The sequence below is a fragment of the Cylas formicarius genome, unplaced genomic scaffold (assembly GCF_029955315.1).
Source record: "Cylas formicarius isolate icCylForm1 unplaced genomic scaffold, icCylForm1.1 PGA_scaffold_12__32_contigs__length_19106922, whole genome shotgun sequence".
Classification (NCBI taxonomy): domain Eukaryota; kingdom Metazoa; phylum Arthropoda; class Insecta; order Coleoptera; family Brentidae; genus Cylas; species Cylas formicarius.
The window spans coordinates 15,520,881-15,544,895 of record NW_026844225.1 but is presented as its reverse complement, the minus strand read 5'-3'; the positions used below and the strand labels follow the sequence as shown (position 1 = coordinate 15,544,895).

General features: G+C 33.4%; 1 protein-coding gene across 1 annotated transcript in view; it reads left to right on the top strand.

The window, feature by feature from the left end:
• The window catches only part of LOC132695736 (steroid receptor seven-up, isoforms B/C), a 46,188-nt gene that overhangs the window by 5,618 nt on the left and 16,555 nt on the right, over window positions 1-24,015 (top strand). Inside the window, exons 2-5 of the mRNA XM_060660188.1 lie at window positions 3,190-3,339; window positions 16,999-17,297; window positions 17,357-17,521; window positions 17,635-17,716. Coding sequence (XP_060516171.1) covers window positions 3,190-3,339; window positions 16,999-17,297; window positions 17,357-17,521; window positions 17,635-17,716 — 696 coding nt within the window. The remainder of the gene's footprint in view (window positions 1-3,189; window positions 3,340-16,998; window positions 17,298-17,356; window positions 17,522-17,634; window positions 17,717-24,015) is intronic.

Below are 24,015 nucleotides of genomic sequence, written 5' to 3'. Positions count from 1 at the left end.
ATATAGCTGCGTGGCCTGGTCAAATTTGGAGGAGGATTGCACAACACATTTTTGCTTTAATGGACGGGAAAAAATAACTTAAAAATCAAAATTAAATTATGTCAAAAATTTTTTTTCTTCTCTATACTGCACAAATATGACGAAAAAAACAAATTTTGAGCTAATTTAGAAGGTAACTCTCATCCTTATTCATTTTGAAAATTTAAAAGAAAAAACACGACAAGCAGAGAATCTTTTTTTGAAGCACGTAAATACGACCTTCACTTTCGCCGCTTATTTTAAGCACGCGTTTACTCATATAAGTACTACTAAGTGCGATCCGAGCCTACACTTTTACCAATCAAGGCGAGATACTATTACGTAGTATATACAGACTATACAGAGTGAGTCGAAAAGAAGGGTCAATCGGCAGATTCTTTGTGCAAACATATTGGGAGGTTCATTATGCTCTTTCCTGGTTTCTAAATACGACCGTTAAACTTCATTTATTAAATGACCTTTTTATTTATAAATAGCATGCTGTAATGTAAATTTTGGCAATAAAAACCCCATACTAGCAGAAAAAATGGGTGTAGTATTTTCTCGATGTACGCACGTGGTCTCGTTTTTTGCATAATTTTTTATCTCTGTAATTTTTATGACAATTGTAGTTTTTCAGATATTGTACATTAATTAAAAGTTAAAAAAGACCATTACTACATGTCACAGTGTCTTAATTTAATAGACAATAAACAAAACATTGTTAAGTATATAAATGATATATTTTAATAATAATAATTTACCTTAAATGTTTCACGTGTGCCTTCTTTGTTAATCCACGTGTCGATATTTCTTAATTATAGCAATAAAACGGGAAAGTCATCATTTAGGCGACATTTCACCGTAAAAAAACGCTCCGGGCGATAACAAATTACTGTAAAACGACTGAACCTTAGATGACCTTAAAATTGGAGTTTCAACGTGGCACGTATCGGTGTGTGTACAGAGTGATTCATTAAAGATGGCCCTCGACTCTCAAAATACACAAGTAAATTATGAACAACCCTGTATATCTTAAATATTAGAATTTATACGAATGAGCGCGCCCGTGGTTCGGATATTATTTACATTCCGCTGACACCAAGCGGGAAAAAAAGTTTCCAATGAGCGGATTAAATTTGCATAATTCTATTTTTCCAGGTTATGTCGTCCCGACCATGTGAATGGGCCGAATGCAAACGAACGTTCGATTACGAATTTAAAACTAAGCGAGCGCAACTTTCACAAGACGAAATTTCGCTTCTATATACTCGCCCTCCATTTTTGATATGGCAAAGTAACAAGAGTAATATTATACCCGAAGAAATCGTACAATAGTAAGAAACCTTTCCTTCGGGATTAGAAGACAGTGACAGCTGTATAGAAAAAATTTAAGTCAAATGTAAATGTGATGCTGGTGCGGCTTCTATCACGGAAAACGTGGGTTGGGGGCCTATTTTACAATATAAATAAATAATAAACAAAAAATTTATTTTTCTGTTGTCCAGAATTCTAATAAAATCCCTTCACAATTAACATTGCAACTGGTTAGGTCACAAAAGTTTCTGCTGACAAATTAAAATTCTGAATACAGTATAACCTCGGTAACCCGGAAAGTGTCTAATTATCAAGGTGTCAGTATGATTGGAACCATTAATTTCTTGATTAAAAAATGGTGAAATTGCTTATTAGTATAGGCCGTTCTGATCGTTTGCCTTTTGCCTTAAAATGTAGATCAACTATGCATGTTTATGACAATGAGCAAATACCCTCAATATAATTTTTGACACAAAGTTTTCTATTCCGTTCTTATTTTTGTTTAGCAAAATTTGCTGTCGTTTGACCTTCGGATTTATCTAGACTTTAATATTCCACATTTTTGTCTAAGAGTTAACGTATTGTGCACCTATCGTTTGGAGCCATTGCCAACAGAACATGTACATGAAAATATTCACTGCTGAACAGGCTCAAGTTTATTTAATATTGTTTATTTAAGTAATTATTTAAGTAATTAAGTAAATAAAATAAAGTACCAAAAACCCCTTATTATGTGTACCAAAAATCACTGGAATATCGTTTGCTATTAATTAATAATAAAAAAACGCATCAAATTTTACTTTTTCAACACCCAGTATTTGCAAAACTCCCTCCTTTTGTCAGAAAGGCTAGGTGACGCACTATGGCTCTCATCATACGATTAAATAAAATAAAAAGAATGCAACAATCTTTATGTAGCGTCAAACTTGTTAAGAAATGAAAAATTTTATGGTTTTCTTATGAGCCATTTTAATGTCATATAAGTAAAATTTTGAAAAAATAATTATTTATTTATGTATTTTCAACAAAATTAAAAATAATTGGTTTTTGAAACACCCCGAGTAATTGAATTAAAGGAACAAATTCGCAAAATTTCACTTGAAGCACACTTTCTAATAGATAGATAAGTTTAAAATGAAAATTTCCAACTATTTACTCAGTGGGTACGTCAATCGAGGATTAACCAATAACAAAAATATTTACTGTTCGTCTGCGGTGATTAAAAAATAATAAAATGGACGTACTGACACGCGCTGATCTAGCTAATTGACGCGTATACGCGCAATTTGGTTCGTTTTTACGCACTTTCGTATATATAAAAAAACGCGACCCGCGCGAAAACCGGGTCGTAAAAAGATTTGGCGAGAAATACGCGACTCGGGCAATATTAATCTTCCCGCCCATCATACGTGTCTCATTTTTATAGTTTTATTGCCAAAATGTTTTTATAAAGGTTCATTTTTCTTTTATATGCCCAAGGGTGTTGTCAAACGCTCATCTCCGATGGGGGGCGGGACCCGCGCGCGCGTTTGCCCCGGCGACCGTTATCTTGCCTTATATGGAGGGATTTTTTTTCCTTCTCAAATTATAAAACTATGCCACCGCGAGAGCAATCAAATAAATCACCGCCCATTGACAGATAAGTGTGACGCGGGTAACGATTTTTTTTAATAAAACGGGGTGCTTTTATTATTATTATTATTAAATCGTTCCGCGGGGGTAAGCAGCGATAGCGTTGAGTATTTTCAATTTCCTAAGGGCTACGTGAATTAGTCAAGGTTGGGTAGCAACTACGTTCCGTCTTACGAACATCGAACGGTGGTGATATTTGTCATTTTTTTCTTTCTGTTTCAGGTTGCAAATCGTTTTTCAAACGTAGCGTGCGCAGGAACTTAACGTATTCGTGCCGTGGTAGTCGGAATTGCCCGATTGATCAACACCATAGGAATCAGTGCCAATATTGTCGATTAAGGAAATGTATTAAGATGGGAATGAGGAGAGAAGGTAATTATCATGAAACGGCAGAGGGAGTCCTAATATTTAACCTAACCACTTCCAAACCCCCCTTTTAACGATAATGAAACGAAAATTTTTCATAAAATTCGCTATTAATGATTACTTCATATTTAGAAAAAGGTGGTAAACTTTCTGCAAGCCGTTTTCAAAATCCTCTAACTTTACCAAAAATTTATCGTAACCATTATGACGCCAATGTTCAAAAATGAAAAAAAAAGAAGTACGTGCTTGGTGATTATTTGAAGACCAAAGTTCTGCTCCTTTGTAAATTCACTTGTTTTATACATATATCCTTTTTGTAAAGTGTTAAATAGTGAATTATTTTCATGCTCTTCTAGTATATGATCACCTTGCACATTTTATATGGTTTGGACCAAGTAAACATTTAGATGTTTCGTGTGTTAAATTTGCATATATCTTTACCTCGGCGTACAGATCCGATCGATTTTACTTTTTGTCTTTTTTCGAATAATTTTTAATATTTATGTGTGGATGGCACGGTGTTAAATGCCAAAAATATTAAAATACTGCAAATTTTGAGGATTCTGTAAGTCCCGTTCCTTGACAAATTTAAACCTTCCTCCTGTGATGATTCAAAGCTTATTTTGTCCAGATTGTATAACACTGTCATAAAGGGGGATTCAAAAAACATGCGCTTTGCTGTAAATTCGTCATCCCAGAAAATAAAAAAGTTCATATAAAAGTATGGGAATGCTTAGGTTCCAATATAAGGAATGTTAAATATATTTTTTAGAACGGTCACTTTGATCATTTCTTAAGCGTTAATGTTTCATAATTAAGTTTATTGTCTATCAAAGGGTCCAAAATAAAAATGTTCCTATCGTCAATATTTATTATTTCAAAAAATTGTTCTTTTATTAGCTTATTGAAAATTAGTAATAAAAATTGAAAAAAATGCAGTGACGTACATCTTTTTGACTGGAACTAAGCATTTCCGCTACAATACATACAACGTCTTTTTGTTGTTGGCAAGCTATTAAAAACTAAGGATATTTCGAGAAGAACGAAAAGCCAATTTAGATTTGCAAATATTTGTATATAGGTTACTACTTCTAGTATTTAAACCATGTATATGACTTTTTTGTTATTAAAAACAAACATTTTAAGAGTTTTTTCAGCAACAGATCTTAAGTCGTAGTTGGCTGTCTGTTTCTAATACTGATTTTAATTGACCAGAACCTAACCTGCGTTTATATGAACAATTTTAAATTCATGTATATCTTTTTTATCGTAAAATGATTAAATAAAAAATGTATTCAGTGGTACACAATGTTAATTTTTTACTTACAACTTTTGCATATATTTGAAAATTTCAATGGACCTTCTCGGCCTCTGTTTCTATTTATGCTCGTTGAAAATATGTAGAAATAAAATTATTACCGAGTCAATTTTCCTATCAGTTAATTGAAAAATTTTCGTTGCTAGAATACCCTGAGTGATTTTAGACGGCGGATATACCTTTGGAAACTTAAAATGGCCCATAGGTATACCCTTCGACGTTTAAAGTTAAACACACAACAAATCGCCCGAGATTGTTCACTTTCACAATAATAAGCGAAAGATTTATGTCTCTATTGACGATAAACGGCGATTTTATAACGTATGCATATTACGACCGTCGATAGAACGGAAAAAAGGTTAAAAGGTTATCCCGTTTATTTCGAATTGACGGTTGAATATTTTAACTGTTTACGGAGTTAAATCTTTCAACTGTGTGTGAAACGTTACTGCCGCCATGTCGAAAATGATTGTTGAAATACAACAATTATCGCGAATATTGATAATCGCGATTAATTTTTTAAAAATATGATATAAAAAAAACAAACGGTAGACGTATACGCAAAATCTGGGGATATACGTGGTACATAACCATTAATCTTTGGCGGACTCGTTAATATATGCAAGTGGTAAACGATCTTTTAGGTATACGACAGGGCCGTTTGCTGCCGCTAGCCCGGAGAACTGAGGGCCCCTTTTGTTGGACCTTACGGTCAACTATTTGTATATTAGACCGATCAATCATAAGCAAGAGAATAGGGCCCTTTGCTGGCCTTGCCTTGGACTGCTTTGGTATTCTACCATCGCTTATACATACATAAACCCCGAATATTTTCGTATACTATACACATCAAGGATAACACTCTCCCCCCCAGTCCCCCCTTCCGCCCCCCTCCTTTACCCGTTCCGTCTTTTAACATATACGCATATATATATTTTTCTAACCGAACGCCGTGGTATAATAAAAAATGATGGCCCCAATCCACTGTCCCTTTCCTTATGTAAACAGTAATAAATTCCTTTTTTACTTAAATGTGATCCGGGGGGTTTTCCGAGGGTTTAACTGATATCTCTTTCGGAAAATTTGGTTACAAAAGTGATTTAATGCGATTACCTCGTTATTCGGGACCCGTTAAAATATTGTATAAACCCGCCCTTTTTATCACCATAGAAATGTGACGACAAAATTATTATCTCTTTTATCCTAACACTAACAACAAAATCATATTGCAATTGCACAAGACGGCGTAGTTATAAAATAGGCAACGTTCAAAAATATGAATTCGAATAATACAATATTATTTGAATTACTGATAAGAGTTGTACTGTAGCTGCAATTTGAAGATTAATACCCCGTTACCATAAAGAAAACTTCAAACCTGATTTTCGACCGTCCATTGTTAATTTATTGATAAAAACGTTTTTAGAGGGGGGTGGGGGAATTCTATTAGCAAATTAGCAAATTTTTTAACAAACAAGCGTTCCTCGTAAAATTATCCCAAAAATGTGTTATTGTTTTTATTGGCCGTGAGTACCCGCACCCGCCGCTGTATTTATTTATTTTATCCACGGAAATTTTAAGCGACGTTAGACAAAATACAATTTCGATTATCTTTGGAAATTTCCGTTTCTTCAAGACGTAGACGAATTTTTACTCGCTTAAAAATTCTCACTTTCCCTATTGAGTACACTTGGTACACAGAGGAGGAGGTATCAATTTTTTTAGGTCGTCGTGAATTTTGATAATTATTTAGTCGTATAATTTTTCTTTAATTTTGTTATTTTTCTTATTGTTATTTAAAATTGAAAATATAGAATAAAAAGAAAACCGTTGAACATACATGAAGAACGCAGTATTATTCTGCATTATGTTCAAATAATATACAGGTTATTTTATTTAAAAAAGGAAAAAAATATAACTTTCAAAATTAACGTAACTTCTTCATCAAATTTTGGACATTTTGTTTGGGATTGATCAATTGCCAAATTCTTATGACATAAGCGTTTCTTAGTAGTTAAAAATGCTGTGTGGGAAATAACGTTACGTCATTCAGAATAGTGGTGAATGTCCAGAGACCAAAAATCAGTTGATCTAAATGGTTAGTTCTAAACCATCCTGACTCATGTGGCCTAAAAAAATATGTCAAAACCTTTGATTTTGCTTGACTTCTCATAGTAAATACGAAATAACAAGATAATCCTTGAAAATACGTATAGGGTAAGGGAATGGATGTAAAATTAATTGTTACCATGCAATAATAGAGTGTCGTATTTGAGACAGTTATGTTTTGCTCTGCCAAAATAATGTATTTTGGACACACTATAAGCGAAAAATCAATTCTCAATTCAGTTTCAAAAGACCGATTTTTGGTTTACGTTTACTATACACGAGTCAAAAATAGTTAAAACGTGCATTGTTCAAAATGATGTTAGGTCTCTCAAAATTTTTATATTTACCAGGATGTCTAACAAACTATTGATATAAGAAAGTGACCAATTGCTTTGATTGGGATTATCCAAGGGTGGTCATTAACATACAATGCAACAAGATTATTACCTAAAGTTTCGGAATTTAAATTCAGGTAAAATTGTGGTCCGTAATAGAAAATAATTTTATACCTATCTGTGCTTAATACTCTTTGGTTTAGTATACTACTTAGTTTGAGTTTATTAGTAATCATTCTTATTTCGTGTGTTGAATCGTGTGCGAATTATGCAAAATATGTGCGAGTCTAGTGTATTTCAGGACATGCTCCCGCCCAAATGTAGAAAACACTATTCTATTGAGACTAAGGGAGTTATAAACAATGTTTATTTGACTCTCATTGAACGTGGTGCCAGCAAGCAAGCACCTTTAGAAGAAACGGCCATATCGACGAAAATTCCAAAATCAACTGTATGGAAAATTGTGAATAATCCCATTTCAGCGAGGAAAAAAAGAAGCAATGCTGACATTTTCTCGAGTGTAGATGAAAGTGATCAAGATATAATACGGCGTAAAATTTACCAGTTATTCGAGGAACAAAGCTTGCATACATTAGATATCTTAATTAGAATGCTTGAAAAAGATGAAACCGGTGTTAAATGTGGCAGAACTAGGTACCTTATGGAAGTGTATACAACATATGGGTTTTAGATTTTAAAAAATTGGCAAAAGGCAAGTTTTAATGGAGTCTTTTAGAATTCGGAAATCGTGACTGGAATACATAGAAAAAAATAGGATTTACAGAGAACAACAAAGGCCAATTATCTACTTGGATGAAACCTGGTTCGACACTTATGATACCCCGGAAAAGGGTTGGGTTAACTCAACTGAAAAGTGTAAAACAAAGGCGCCATCAAAAAGAGGTAAAAGAATAACTATTTTGCATGCTTTCTCTAAAGATGGTTGGATTCCAAATGGACTTTCTCAGTCTGCGCAAAATATTAAAGATTCTTCTCTGGATTACCACGAAGACACCACCGCTGATTTATTTGAAAGTTGGTTTAACAACAAACTAATTCCAAACATTCCTCCTATTAGCGTAATTGTAATGGACAATGCAAGTTGTCACAGTAGACAGTTGACTAAAACCTCTTCCTCATGTGACACAAAAGCAACAATCCAAACCTACATGTAATAATAACGACATTTATTTTCACGAAGATTATACCAAATAGCAATTAATTGATGTTCTACAAAGCTTAGACCTACAAAAGAAATATGTCTGTGATAATTATGCAAAAAATATAGGGCATACAGTTTTACTGTATATTTAATACCATTCAACATGTTTGGCACCCACTGAAATCTGCCATTGTTTTTCCCCGTGTTAACTCCATAGTCCTCACACTTATAGAAACCGAAGTTTTTAACATCCTTCCACAAAGTTGGGCAAATTCTGTTAAACATATAGAAAAAGCAGAACAATCGTTTATCCATATTGCAAATAATATAGAACAAATAATAATTAGAACAGGCGATGATAGCGATAGTGACACTGATATATTATGTGAATAATTTTAAGTAATTTAAGTAGATAATAAAAATAATTTGTAATTTTATTTTAGATTTAAACATAAATACATACATAAATAAATAAATATTGTTTAGTACCTCTCCTAACAAAATCCCAAATAATGAAATTCTAAGCAAAGTACGGACCTGTTCGGCCATATTTCATTCTTACAGCTTGCCCGGGTCTTTCCTTAATTCGTATCAGTTAGTCACTTTCTTATACCTATGAACACAGTTTACCTCAGAAATTCAAAAATGAAAGACTATGCCGGGAAGCTAGGTGCTGTGCAATTTCCATCGCACGCATCAACTAATACGAAGATATACAAGAATCCTGCAATATATAATACGTTTTCATTAATGAAAAAAGATCAAAACCAAGCGTGACAAATTATTTTACATCACTATTCTCATTTAACATTTTCAATGGAAATATAGTTTTTTCACATATCACCCGAATTTCAAAAATTTTATCAGTAATAAATAACCTTTAGGGTTGTCCCATGTTTAGTAAATATTTTGCAGGTTTATAAGTCAAAGATTTATTTAAAAAAAAATCTGGCTTACAATAATAAAAGACGATTTGTCTATCGGTGGGCAAGTCCGCTTTAATCCGTTGTTCTACCTGGGTTTCACGTACGCTCAGGGTGAGACACCTGACCATGACCGAAATAGCGATACGTTTCGCCCGGTATAGGGGTCCGACGATTCGGATGACCAGTGTCCAGAAAAATATATGTAAATCAGTGTTCAGGGGAGTTAAGTTTAAGGGGTTCTTATTCAAATCTAGTTCCTTTTTTCGTGGGAACCGGACTGGGATTAGCCGGTCTTTGGGACCGTATATGCGATGGTCGGGAACACCGATTTATGATGACATAAACAAAATTTGCATCGGGAATTGTATTCTTCCCTATATACATATATCGCCACATAAAACGTGCACGAAAATTGACAGATTTTAAGGTAAAAGGAAAGTTCCGGTCCTTTTAAATTTATTAAGTATATTCACCCTCGAGGTTGTTTTGCCATTTTGAGGTTAATTCAGTTAAAACCGGCGGTTATGGCACCGAAAGGTAGAACGATGATCGTACCCTATTCAAATTTTAAGTGGCCACTCGCTCGATTTGAATATCTTATTTATACAATACACGTATCCGCGATAAACCCTCTATACATATATACGCGAATCCACAATATTTTAAAGATCTAAAACCGGTTGCGGTATAGGTTATAAACGTAAACCTAATATTTTATAAATCAATTAATCACCTATATACAGGGTGTATAGGACAACCTTGGGACAAACGTTAACCGATGGTACTATGAATTAAGTTATGATCACTGAATGAATGTTGATGACGATTCTTAGGAAGCAGATATGAAAATTGAAAGTTCAAAAACAATTAACGGAGTTTTATTATAATAAATTCTGATACAACAAGTGATTGCCATAATAATAGTTGCAAAAAGAAGAAATTTAATGCCAACTATTTGATGCTTAGTATCTGCGTTTTAGTGGGAGTCTGTAGGGTGTTTAATCGAAACACTCTGTAAAGCCCACCTTCGAGAAGCAATAAACAAGTCAGCGATAAATCATTTCTTAACTCGCGTTAGTTAAACAACCCAAATTCGAGGCAAAACGGAATACATACGGTTATTAATAATATAAAATGTAAATTTCACGTATTTACTAATAAAAACTAACGGTGGATGATCAAATTTCCCCCGGTAGGTTTTGACACAATAGCCACATTAGCGTGCAATGCGGAGGTTACAACCAGGACAGACATTTATCTTCACTTTCTTCTTGCTATGCTAATATATTCGTGTCAATCGAAAATTCCCCGGCTCTTCGTGTTGGAACGGTTTTGATATTTTATCTGCCTTTAACAATCTTATTATTGCTAAACATTCATTGAAGATAATAACGCGTCATTAGCAATACGCTAATGATTAAAAATTTTATGATATATCTATATATATATATATATATATATATATATATATATATATATATATATATATATATATATATATAAAATTTTAACTGACGTTTTTTTAAAGAAAAGTGTGACGTGGAGAAGATTTTTTATTCAAAATCGGCTCATTTCTTCCCCAGTTTCATTATTTTTGTTTATATATTATTATTATTATTATTATTGGCACCTAGATTTGCACACTGAAATAAAAAAAAACATTTGTATTTTAAGTGTTTAAATGCAGGGTTTCTGCAAAATGATTTCTCTTAACCTAATCATATAAATCATATGGACCTTTAATTATCATGAATTATTATGTTAAATTAATTAGAGTACCAGCATAAATTTGGCAATTTCGATTTGATTTGGGAATCAGTTCAAATATTAACATAGCTATGCCGTGGAGAAAAAAATCAATTAAAAAATAGCCTAAATGATTTAGTGTCATCATTAAAAAAAATGAAATAAAATATAATTCGTGTTTAAATTTTAAAATGCTGTTTTCTCTAACATGTTGTGGATCGTCGGATCTTAGTATCTTATTTATGAAAAAGCGTTATAATTTGGATTATTTATATATATTATATAAAATTTCCAGAAGCCTTACCACAAAACCAAACATTTTTAAAGATGCTTATTTTTTAAGGGGGTGATGATTTTAGGAAAAAGTTTAGAAGGTTATATCAATCAATCGAATTTGCATTGAACATGCTTTAGATATTTTGTTGATGGTTCGCAATTCATAGAAACAACATTCACGCTTTTTCATGATATATTTTTATTATTTAATTACGATTATTTCACTTTTAATTTTATTTCTAGTAATTAAACAGGATTTGTATTGCTTTTGAATTTTTTCTCTGGTAACACTTTGTCCGGCGACCAAAAATCAAGAGATCGTTTTTATTAAGAAATGAATTTATTTTTGGAAAAATCGGTTTTATGTCATTTTTTTCACCCTAAAGAAAAGGGTTACGACCTATATTGATATCCATTTTTTTCTTAAAACCAAGGATGATGCCCTGTTTAGTGTACATTAGGTCCAAGGAGACGTTTTGGGACTGACCAAACCTGCGCCACATTCCGAGAATGATAACTAAACATAATTAAATGAGTGTGGCACATACACAACGGTTTGACCATAGTCCGGGCTACACTTCTATTACAATTCCCATTTTTCTTCGAATTTCTTCGTAGCGTGACTGTATCGTCATTGTTTCATCTTTTAACCGGCAGTGGCGCGCGAATTTTTTTCGCCGCTTCTACCCATACACATACACACACGCGCGAGACTCGTACTTAACTATTCGACTAAAAAACGAATCCGCCCCATATAATCGTAAGATATTAACTTAATACGGAATTTTGAAAAATATATTCATCTCCCCACCCGTGACCGATACGAAAATTCGCGGAACAAAAAAAATACAAACAGATCTACGACGCCGCTGGGTGCGCAGTGGGCATTGTTTAAACCGAGGACGACGAAAAATGTTTTCGACATCATCTTTTTATGTCCTCTTACTTGGAAAATCTTTTATTATAACCCTAGTTGTTTTTTGTCTGCATTCGTTTTCTGGCTTTTGTTGTATTCGTGCACTTTTGTCTCGGAATATCAGATCCTAAGTAAGTAATTTACCCCCCTTTTTAAACCCGGTGTATTTACTAATTGCGAGAGGACCGCACAATACCGCGGATATTAACGTTCGAATGAAACGTTTAAAACCCTATTTTTGTGGACAAAAAAGAAATCTATCGACCATGTTGCCGCAATTACCCATTGCCCCTCCTCCTTTCCTTCCCACGACATTTTCGTCTTCGTTCTGATTACTTCAGTTTTTGATTTTTTAATGTTAACAAAAACATCATTCGTACTCACAGATTTGAAATGATTCAAAACAATTTCGAAATTTTCATCCTGTCTATATGTATGAAATCTTCTTCATCTGTTTGTCTATCTATGACTTGTCCCAAGCTACCTAATTTGTAACGATTACGAGTGGAAATGTTTGGAAGAGATTTGCAAAAAATTCAAAAGCCACATGTAAATATTATTACAAAAAAAAACATCTCATGTTGTCATACCAATGAAGTCAGTGGTTTGAAGGTAAATTTTTGTAACAGAAACATTAATGGTTTCCTTTTCGATTGGAAAGCGAATGCAGTTTGGTGATAGTGCCAACCTAGTGTTGCTGGGGAAGGTTTTTTTAAATCCCAATATGTCGGATATAATTCAGGAACATAATAGGACCCTAACATCAGTTCTAAATTAAGATGAAGTCTGCCTGGAACCTGGGGGTTGATCACCAAACATATTTCAAATTCAAGCCAAGTGTTCTTCCGCATCTTTAATCCTAAAAAACAAACAAAATAGCAAATATAAATTGAGAAAAACATAATGTTTTTATAATGTAGCTCTGTGAAGAGCAAGGAAATGGGATTTTAATTCTATATTAAATAGAAGGAATGCGCCAAAATGAGTACAACTGGAGGTAATGGGTTAAATTGTTTAATAACCGTAGACGCATCTTAATACGTGACCCCTACCCAAACCAAAAAAATTAACATAAACGCCAACCAAAATAAACGCATTAATAACAATTAAAGGTCTTTGACAGTTCGAAGCCCTTATGTATCCCATATACATCAATTTAAATATAGATCTTTTTTAATAGTTTTATCTGGACCGAGATGAGGGTATGCCACGTATTTTCGTATTGTACCATGCGGCGTGTGCACCATTATTTAAATTTGTACCAAACAAAACTCATTGTGATGGTTTTGTTTTGATTTAGACGTTTCAAACCGAAAGGGTGCTTACCTGGGATATCTTCCGTCTACAAAAAAGATCCCGAGATGTATCTTGACCTGAGATCCATCTGATAAGCTCTTTGTTGCGCGTGTCTGTGGTTGAATGTGCACAATGACCGTGGTCTATATCTATAGTGTAACACAGAAAGAAAAACAAATACGTATAAACATCGTCGTAAAAACTGGGAACATATAAGTAAATTGACTTTATTTTGCGTAAATTTAAATACATTTTATTCGTTAAAATTGGCTTGAAATATTTCTATTAAATAAAATTTATAATGATCTAACTTCTTGGAAAAGCGCATGCAAATTGTTATACTCAAAAATTCTTTTCTTCTTTTCTAAAACTTTAAAAAAGAATTATATTGGTCAGAACGTAGCAGTATATATTTTCAGTATATTTTCCCAAATATTACTTTATAAAGGTCTCAAAATTCAATTGTATGGGATGCGTCTGTAATTTTTAAACCATTAAAGATACAGGTTCGTTCAATGAAGCAGCTACCAAAATGAAGTTAGGAGAGGTGGACTAAGTAATATTTTACGAAAACAAAATTTTTGGATTTTAGTATTTCCTTCCGAACACATTTATTTAAAATAATACAAACAAAAAAGTTATACAAAAGATTTAGTGTTCGAAATAGGGTTTCTCGGAATTCATTTATTTTGTCTACAGGATGTTCGTATTTTGAACTGCTATACTAACATTCAACCAATATTTTTTTATTTCAAAATAATATTTAACTATATGCTAACAATAAAATAAAATTAATGTTATGTATTATTTTTATTATCATATTTATATAACCAATAAATAAAGGTTCACCATCTTTAAAAATGTTTATTACCAGCTTGAAATATCAGTGAGTATTCCACATTCACAAGATTGTCACAGTCGACAGTAGTCCAAATATATCGAACCACTTAGTTCAAAGAACAATAAATCAATAAAATGACTTCACAGAGTTGTCCGTTAACAATCTCTCTCTCTCTTCTCAATCGAATTAAAATTTGCCTCACAAATGCCATTTCGACCAGTTACCACGTTACCAACTTTTAGAAACGATAATGAATACTCTGTTTTATAAATAAACATATTGCTCACTCGGAAACTTGTTAGCAACTGTGTAATAAAAATGCGAAATTACAAATCATAATTCCTAGTTTTGTATTTTTATTTCAGTAAAAAATAGATGTATATTAAAATGCGGTGGGTATTAATGGAATAAGTGTTAGCTGATACTAAAAAACTTTTTTAATTTTACACAATGTTTTAGACAGCTAGATCACTGTTATGTTTCTTAGAGATTCAACACTAACACATGGTCTCCCACATAATTTCATTTTGAAAATTATTTACATTAATAATCCATAATTAAAACAATATAATTTAGTTTTGTAATCTGATGCCGCTAATATTTATTTGAGTTTCGTGGAAACTTACTTATTTTAAATGTCTTCGAGGCAACGCAAAATAAAAAAAGTAAAACTTTCGATATCACAAACATCATTGCAATCAGTTTGGCTGGACGATATTTGGCGCAGAATTAAAATTTATCTAAATGTTATTGCTGTAAAAGAAGACCGAAACTCGCTGGCTGGTTGCTCATTTCTCTCTTCTTGGACGATACTCGCTGGGTCTCGGTGGAAGGCTATAAGGGTCAGGGTCAGGTAAGGTCATTTCCCACGATAACCGCACGGCATAGCAACCTAAGTCTTCAGAATTATAATACCTACATGCTTACAAGTTCCGCACAGTGTAACTATAACACGCGAATATACACACATCATTATGTTACGCATTTTGTAGCCAGTTCGGATCGTTTTTTTACCAACGAACTTGTTCGATTCCGATTTTCTAAAAAGGCTTTCGTCCAAACGCGTTCGCGGCAATTTTTTAAAAAGTTATTGTCGTCGATACAGAACTGAATGTGATAATCGAACACCCGGCCTATAAAATATTTCAAGTTCATCGCCGTTTAAGTTGAAGACCTGTAACGAATAACGCACACCATCAATCACCAACTCCACCGCGCTTGTCTAAGATCATTTATATAACTAGTGACGTTTGAATTAACATTGATTGCTGTTCAAGTTTTTAATTTTTTTTTAACATACGTACATTTATTGTATTGTCATTTTAATGTCCAATATTGTACGAGAAATGGGCACTCGTTAAAATTTTCGAGTACCCACATAAATTTCCGAGATCGCCGCCAGATATAGCCCACGTTGGAGTTGGTCTCGTTTAGTATGCAACTTGGACGGTTTTTATGTAAAAAAATTGCTGTAATTTTTCTTGTTACGTACTGGTAAGACGCGCTCGGCTTTGAAGGTGTTCGTATGTCAAAACTGCCGCTAGCCTTGAATGAGATTTGAAACATTTTAGATCTGAAAACACGACAAAAATATGCCCGCGCTTATCGATAGACTAAATAAAAACAAAACCATAACTCCTTATAGATGTAATATCGAAACTGTTCAAATTCAAATTTTAGTTCATATCTTGAAGTACTAGATTAGCGTAAAAAATATTTGATAATAGTACCCCCAAACACTTATAGACGCATTAAGTAAATAAATAAAGCTGTGACATTAAAATACCACATATTTTAAAAATATTTTGAAGGAATATTTTTTCAGTCAGAAAAATTTTCAAAGAAAGTGGACAAAGCATTAAAATACCACCTATTTTTAAAATATTTTGAAGGAATATTTTTCCAGTATAATTTGACATTTTAATGCCGTTATTTAAGGGTTTTATCTCTTTCAGCCTTTTCAATACTCCCAAACACCGAATACCAACTCTCCCGGTAAAATCTGAAACACTCGCACCGGGCAGGCACATTTCCAAAAGCGGAAAGTAAATAAATAAAGCTGTGGACACATATTTGAAAAATATCTTAAAGGAATAGTTTTTTAGTCTAGTTTGGCATTTTAATGCTGTTATTAGGGGTATTATCTCTTTCACTAGTTCCAATATCCTCAAACATAAAATACAGCGACCCAACTGTCTTCGAAAATCTTCAAACATTCGCACCAGACAGAAACATTTCCATAGGCAGAAAGTGAGTCAATAATGCTGTGGACAATGCATTAAATACAAAATATTTTGAAAGAATACCTTTCCAGTCTAATTAAACATTTTAATGCCGTTATTTAAGGGTCCTTCCAATACTACCCAACACCGAATACCAACTATCCCGGTAAAATCTGAAACACTCGCAACAAACATTTCCAAAAGCGAAAAGTGAACTTGGCATTAACAGACCACATATTTTAAAAATATTTTGAAGAAATACTGGTTCAGTCTAATTTACCATTTGAATGCCGTTATTTAAGGGTATTATCTCTTTCACCAGTTGCAATGTTCTCAAGGTATTAAATACAAAACATTTTGGTAGAATACGTCTACATACATCCACAGTTACACAGTGACCTTTCAAGAGATGTGGATTTTGAAAAGAAAAAAAAAACAGAATTTCCGTTGGTTATGTATATAAACTTGAGATAAAATATAAAGCAGAACAGGGATTTTTTGATGTTATTCTGTTCCAGCCGTCCAAAGAGGTAGAGTACCGCCATCGCAACCAGCCTTACCGGGCTTACCAAATCAGTTCCTGAACTCTACCGACTCAGTGACGACATCCCTTAGCAACCACACGTACCTCAGCAGTTACATATCTCTATTGTTAAGGGCGGAACCGTACCCCACCAGCCGCTACGGTCAATGTATACAAGCGAACAACATTATGGGTATCGAAAATATCTGTGAACTAGCGGCTAGGTTGCTATTCTCTGCTGTTGAATGGGCTAGGAATATACCGTTTTTTCCTGATCTCCAAGTTACGGACCAGGTAATTCGTTGAGACGTGTTGAAAATCCACGTGATGTTAACTGACGATTTTTGATATAGGTGGCGCTTCTTAGGTTAGTATGGTCGGAACTGTTCGTATTAAACGCGAGTCAGTGTTCCATGCCTCTTCACGTGGCGCCACTGATCGCCGCTGCTGGCCTCCACGCGTCGCCTATGTGCGCAGACAGAGTCGTCCAGTTCATGGATCACATCAGGATATTTCAAGTAAGTATTTCTCTGTTATTAAATAATAAATTCGTAGATATTTCCGACACGTGTGCATTAACGGAAAATATTTGCTTAGTTTGTCGATGGACCAATGAATCTCTTTGTTGCAGGAACAAGTAGAGAAATTGAAAGCTCTACACGTGGACTCGGCCGAATATTCGTGTTTGAAAGCGATCGTACTATTCACGACAGGTGAGTTAAAAAAATGTAATTTGTCCACATGATGTTCGTTCGAAACCCGGCCTTATAATTATACATGAAATTTATGAACAATAAGCCGAAGGTGCGAAGTTCTCATCTGCCACAATAAATGTATTGTCTTGCACTTTCATTGGCAAGATAACGGTCCGATAAACAAGTGCATTGTTAAAATTGTATGCGACGTGGTGACCATTGTGCCCGCAGCCTCTGTTATCTAGTTTGGGTCTATCCTCTTTACGCGGACATTTTATGTCACGGCCTTAGTTTTATCTCAACGTAATACCAGTGAATGGGTATACCCCTGCATTTAATACGCTCAATAAAATTCGTTAAATGTTGATTTGATATAATGCCACCTATGTATTTTCACTTTACGCGAGCGGGAATATTTTTTTTATAAAAGGCAAGCAAATTAATGCCATATAATAATTTGTTCAGAAAAATGAACAGCAAAATTAGCATTTTTAAAAAAAACCTAAATGAAACGCCTCTTTGCTAAAAGTTTATCCCGTGAAAGTTTGTTTTTTCTTATGATTTCTTATTAACGTGGACGTCAGTCGTCGAAAATGATTGCTATTTATCGTAAGGTATAATTTATGGTCTTATCATAATATTTAATGTTTAATTAGTAAAGCTTAATGTTGGTTTTATCAGAATATTAGCCGCATTTACGATAATCAAGCGGGTTTATTGCAAACTGATAAATTGTTAGCTCAAAAAACATCATGACGGGCAATTTGAAAGATATTTCTTAAACGTAAATCAAAATTAATTAGAACACATCTATAAATCAGTCCTATACTTGCAGATAGTTTTGCATTAAATAAAAAAAAAACGTTCTAATATATTTGATATATTATATGAATGGAAATTTTTTTTTTCAAAAATAGTGGTTAAAGTGGCACTGGCGCGCCGCTGGTATTCATAATTATTTCTAAATTAACGTTTTTTCGGAGTTAATAATAACTACAAAATTTCAACAAAATCAACATGTTATTTTTAAAATTAAAGTGTTTATGATGAGCCTGGCAAAATTATACTTAAATGTTCGATTGTTGTGAATAATTATCAATAAATCAACCCGGAGATGAGAAAATCAAAGTTTTAGTATCACAATTTTTTTTCCAATTTCGTGCATCAATGCGAATATTAAGAAAAAAAAAGCAATTCTCCAATCTTTTTTGCGTAAAAAATGTGTACTTTGTTCAACTCTCTATAGGAGAAAACCTTCAGGTCTACAAAATTACTTTTTGACAGATATTTTTATTTTGAAAACCGATTTTATATATGCGTAAGTTTTTCTTTGCAAATATTAAAGGGAAAAAAAGATATTTCTCAAATAATTTATATTTTTATTCAGTAAAAAAAGTGGAATCCTAGTTAAAAAAAAGAGTGAAAAAAACTTTACTCAGACTTTTTTGAGGAAAATCTTCGTCTTTTTGCCCGAAAGCTGCGTTGTCCGGCTGTGTGTGTCCATTTCCTTAATGTCCTGGTGAAACCTCTCTTCCTGTTTTTCACTGCTCCAAGATTTTCGAAAAAATGGTTCAAGTGAGGAAACAGGAAATGCACCTTCAAACTCATATTACAATCTAGGCAAATTTTCTAATTTTGAAACTAAGTCAGGAATATTGTTGCAATACATGCGCGGCCCTTCCTGAGTAAAATAAAGAGCATAGACGCTAACAATTCGGATGCATCTTTTGGAAAATGCAAATCTCTAATTAAATCATTTAATTCTGAGTCATTTGGGTTGGAATTAGATTTCTCTGATTCTGACGATATGGCGTTATGGCGCTTTCTAGTTGTTTTGGGGCGGTATCTATCGGTACGTCTGGTCCATAAGGAACTGGTCGAGTAGCAGGGTCAAGATTGGGATTCTTATTTTTCTGTTGAATCTTTGAACATTACACGAACACAAATAACAATTATACTAAAAGAACAAAAATGCTTAAACATTAAACATTAGTTATAGTTATAGTTATAGAACACTAAAAATACGCAACAACGAAGATAACAGCCGCGAACACAGTAGCACGACGACCAATACAACCGAACTGCGCATAAGTAGGTTACAATGCTGTATTGACGCTTCTGCGCGAACTCTGTTGCCAATGTTGCCAAATCCCATTTAACTTCATAAAAATCAATTCATTTAAAAATCATGCCTAAAATGGACCAAACATATGCACGTCATAGTTATGTGTGTTAATAAATTAATATTTTTAAGATATAGAACGCTATAAAAAAAAGACGTGATAGAGCAAAAATATGGCGCTTTTGGAAAAAGGGCTTCCAAAAATATACAAATAAGCAAACAGCTTTCAGACATCAAAATCACTGTAGACCTGTGTTTATTAGAATCAAAAGATAATAAATCTTTTAACTACCTAATTTAAGAAATATTAGATGCTAATGTTTAAAAGTAATTGTAATTGTAATTTAAATGGAGCTTTAGTTAAAAACGGTCAGCTGTTTTCTGAACATTGATAACCTGTATTATTCAAAATTTCATTGAAATGCCCATTAAATAAATCTGTCAGCCAACGAAATTAGAAGGAGGACAGTTTCAAAATCCAGAGTAACTGCGAGTAGCAGTCCATGGAACCCGAAAGCGAAGATATCCCGTAAAAATGAGATCAATCGAAACGAAAAAGGTATAGCGAATCAAATCTCGGAAGTGAGGTCGTGGGCCACAGTACCACCGCGGCGAGAATTTTGCAACGAAGATGTGTTTTGTAACAACAGTGTTCTCTGCACGATCTCAAGTGGTACCACGCCAGTTCCGGTATTCACCGTGTCAGTTTCTATCTACAGGTACTCTCTTCACCGGGCCCCGAGGTGAAGAGGGAAGAGGCAAGAAGCCCGCGGCTCTCCCTGCGCGGGTCGCACTTCGCAACTTTCCAGTGGTGTAGCGACCAAACCTTAAATCAAATTGCGGCCACACTCGCGCTTTGGTTAAAACTATTATTTGCTTAGACTGACTTTTACTTGATGAAAATCCACTTAACACAATTAAATTAGATCAAAAAATGTCCAGATTTTCAGTTTTTAATGATTTACACCTGTTCCGGCAAACACCGTGCGTTTATCAAATACAAAATATGACAATATTGCGACACCTATATATATATATATATATATATATATATATATATATATATATATATATATATATATATATATATATATAAGCAGGTAGTAAGAGGTTTTCAAAACTCTATTTCTACCTGCTTATATATGTAATGGCACGGAGTTGCCGAAACAGCTGTCATAAATCATGAAAAACTGTGAAAATTTGAACATTTTTTTGTTCTAATTTAATTGTATTATTTGGTTATTCTATCTAATTATCCCACTTTGCCAAAAAACAAATAAATCTTGAAAAACATTTTTTTATAACTACTCATAAATTATTTCAAAACAGGAAAATTTACTTTAGAATCTGCAGTCCCTGAATTAAACTTCAATATATAGGTTGAAGTTTTTTTATGATTTGTAGTTATATTTTAGTTATTGGTTTTGAAGCGATCGGATGTTTTCGATTGATTTTAGCCACTGGTGGCATTTTGATGATCACTTCACACGCCCCTCAGTTTTTCAATTCTGGCGGTCACGTCACAATCCACTTAGTAAGGGAACTAATGTTATTTTGCACAAAATAAATAGAGAAAAAAGTCACCAATTATAGCGTAGTGTTTCACTTTCATTCATTTATTTTAGCAATAACGTTTCTGAATTATAAGGCCGAGAATAATAATAGATGAAAATCATTTAAAACATTTTTTTTATAAAAACCTAGGAAAAAAATAAAGAAAAATCAAGCAATACAATTATAATTTTTAGCTCATGCATAGGAAACTCCATGTGGTGACCTCGGGGAGAGCCCTTGAAGAGGACAAAGTAAACCTTTAAACCATTTATAACCTGCACACTCCCATGTTGTGTGAAACTGATTTTTTTTGTTTTATTTTCTTGACACAAAGAAGATGCCATTTTGCAAAAGTGTCTTTGTAAAACAATAAAATTTTCTTATATAAACGAAACCCGAAACACAAACCTACCTAATGTTAGCCCGTAGATAACAAATTGTATTTAAACAAAATAGCTTTAATAAAGAACCAACTGAAATTGACAACTGATTGATTCGTGGCTTTCTTATTAAGTGGTAGGTACTATGGTCTTATAATATAGATGTTACCCCATTGACTTCAAAATGACCTATAATGGGCAACACTTCCCACGTTGATGAATTTCTTCAGTCGCTCGCTTGTTAATCACTAGTGACTAAAAATGACGTTTATTAAAGTATTAACTATTTTATTTTAACATCCATGGCTTTATAGACGAACCAATTAGAGAGAAACTCTTTTCATTTATTGTTTAACAAAACGCGAGCGAAAACTAGCCCGTTACGCCACTGGTCAGCAGTGCTTCTTCTGGCCGACGATATGCCCTCAAGCCGGGTACCATCGAGAAGTCACGACCTTTGGTAACCCAACTTGCTTACCAAATTCACACACGCGAAGCCTGGCTCACATTGTACAACAAACTCTTTCAAATAATATTCCACTTTTACCGCGCCAAAGCGCTTGTTCGTTTTCGCGATTTCGTAAATTTCCGTGTAACATTTTTAATCGCCCCCGTATATCGCAAAAATGGCCGCATTCGTGAAAACGCGACGATGCGCGTATTCTCAATAGTGCTGACATAAATAATTCCGATATCGGAGCTGAAACCCGTGATTTGGAGCAATCCATGCATATAATATTGTTAGCTACGTCGAACGGAGTGAGATTTATTAAGTGTTAATAGAAAGTTCAACGTTTTATCGAATTAGGCGCTTTTGAAAGTCACATTTGGTAAATTTCGGTAATTGCTAATCTGGAGAGTTTAATTCTTTGATATGTTAATCGGATTGAATGCCTAAAACAATTGCCGTTTCATTAAATAAGCATAAACCCGTGGCATGGTATTTACTATAAAGCGGCTAACTATAAAAGTTTTAGAGCCGTTATTAGTACCGCACGTAAACACGCGGAATTCTGTTCGTGAAGAACCGATCGCTGAGCTAATGCTCTATAATATAAAGATAAAGATTAAAGGCCTTTTACTGCCCGGTAATGCCGGCAATCGAAAGAAAAATCGCGAATTTCCAACGGTATTTTATCGCCTTCTCAAGACGTAGGCGTGGTGTAATTTAGCTAACTTGCCAAAACAAAATCGTTCGATTCCATCTAGAAATATTTTAATACAAGTATTTTTGATATTTAAAACAATTATGTTAGTTTTACAAAACAGCAATATCCAAATCTAGTGTTGGAAGTGGTCAATTGACCACTTTTTAATTGACTAGTCAAAAAATGTTTTAAATCTTAAATCTTGCAATTGTGAAGTGTTATCTATCATTATTTAATAGTAATATGTATTTTACAATAAATTATTACGGGTTTGTGATGTCCAATTTACTTTTAACCTATAATCCTCTTCAAGGAATATCCGAATGCGATACCTAGCGATAATACCAATAATAATATCGACTCCATTTAGATCCCACAACGACGCCACGGTGACGTAACGCACAATATAAATAAATATGAATAAACATATATAAATTTCATGGTATTTTAACAATTACTTCTGTCAATTGACACAAAAAAAATTGACCAGTCAATTCCACAACCTTATCCACATCTAATTTTTTTCGCCTGCCATGGCACACACATAACAATAATAATAATAATAATAATAATAATAATAATAACCTATTAAATAAAATATATAGCAAAACTGTCGAATTAATCCAAATTCCATTAATTTCTCATTTCATCTTGATCATATATATGTTTTTAACATATAGTAAATACGTGCGGGGTGTTTCTTTGAAAAAAAATTGACTTTTTGCCTTTTAAAATGTTGCCATATTGATTTCGTTATATGACCACACTCTGTTTAGGTTTTGTATTTGTATCTGTATATATTTGTATTGATGAAATGAAATATGCCTTGATTTGTCACAACAAAAAATATGGGTTATCTTATTTAAAAATGAAAAGTTGATGCCACTGTAGCGTATTCGGGACACTCTGTATACATAATATTTGAACAACACAACAAACTATAGAACTTTTGTATTAAACTTTTTGCTCTATCTCTGCTAGATTTCCAGATAGTATAATAAATAAAACAAATTTAGCACAGTAACATAATAATATTTGGAGGGAAATGCAGAAAAAAAATTGATGCCGAAAAGTTTTTAAAAAACTCTAACTAAATAGTTTGATGGATTACGA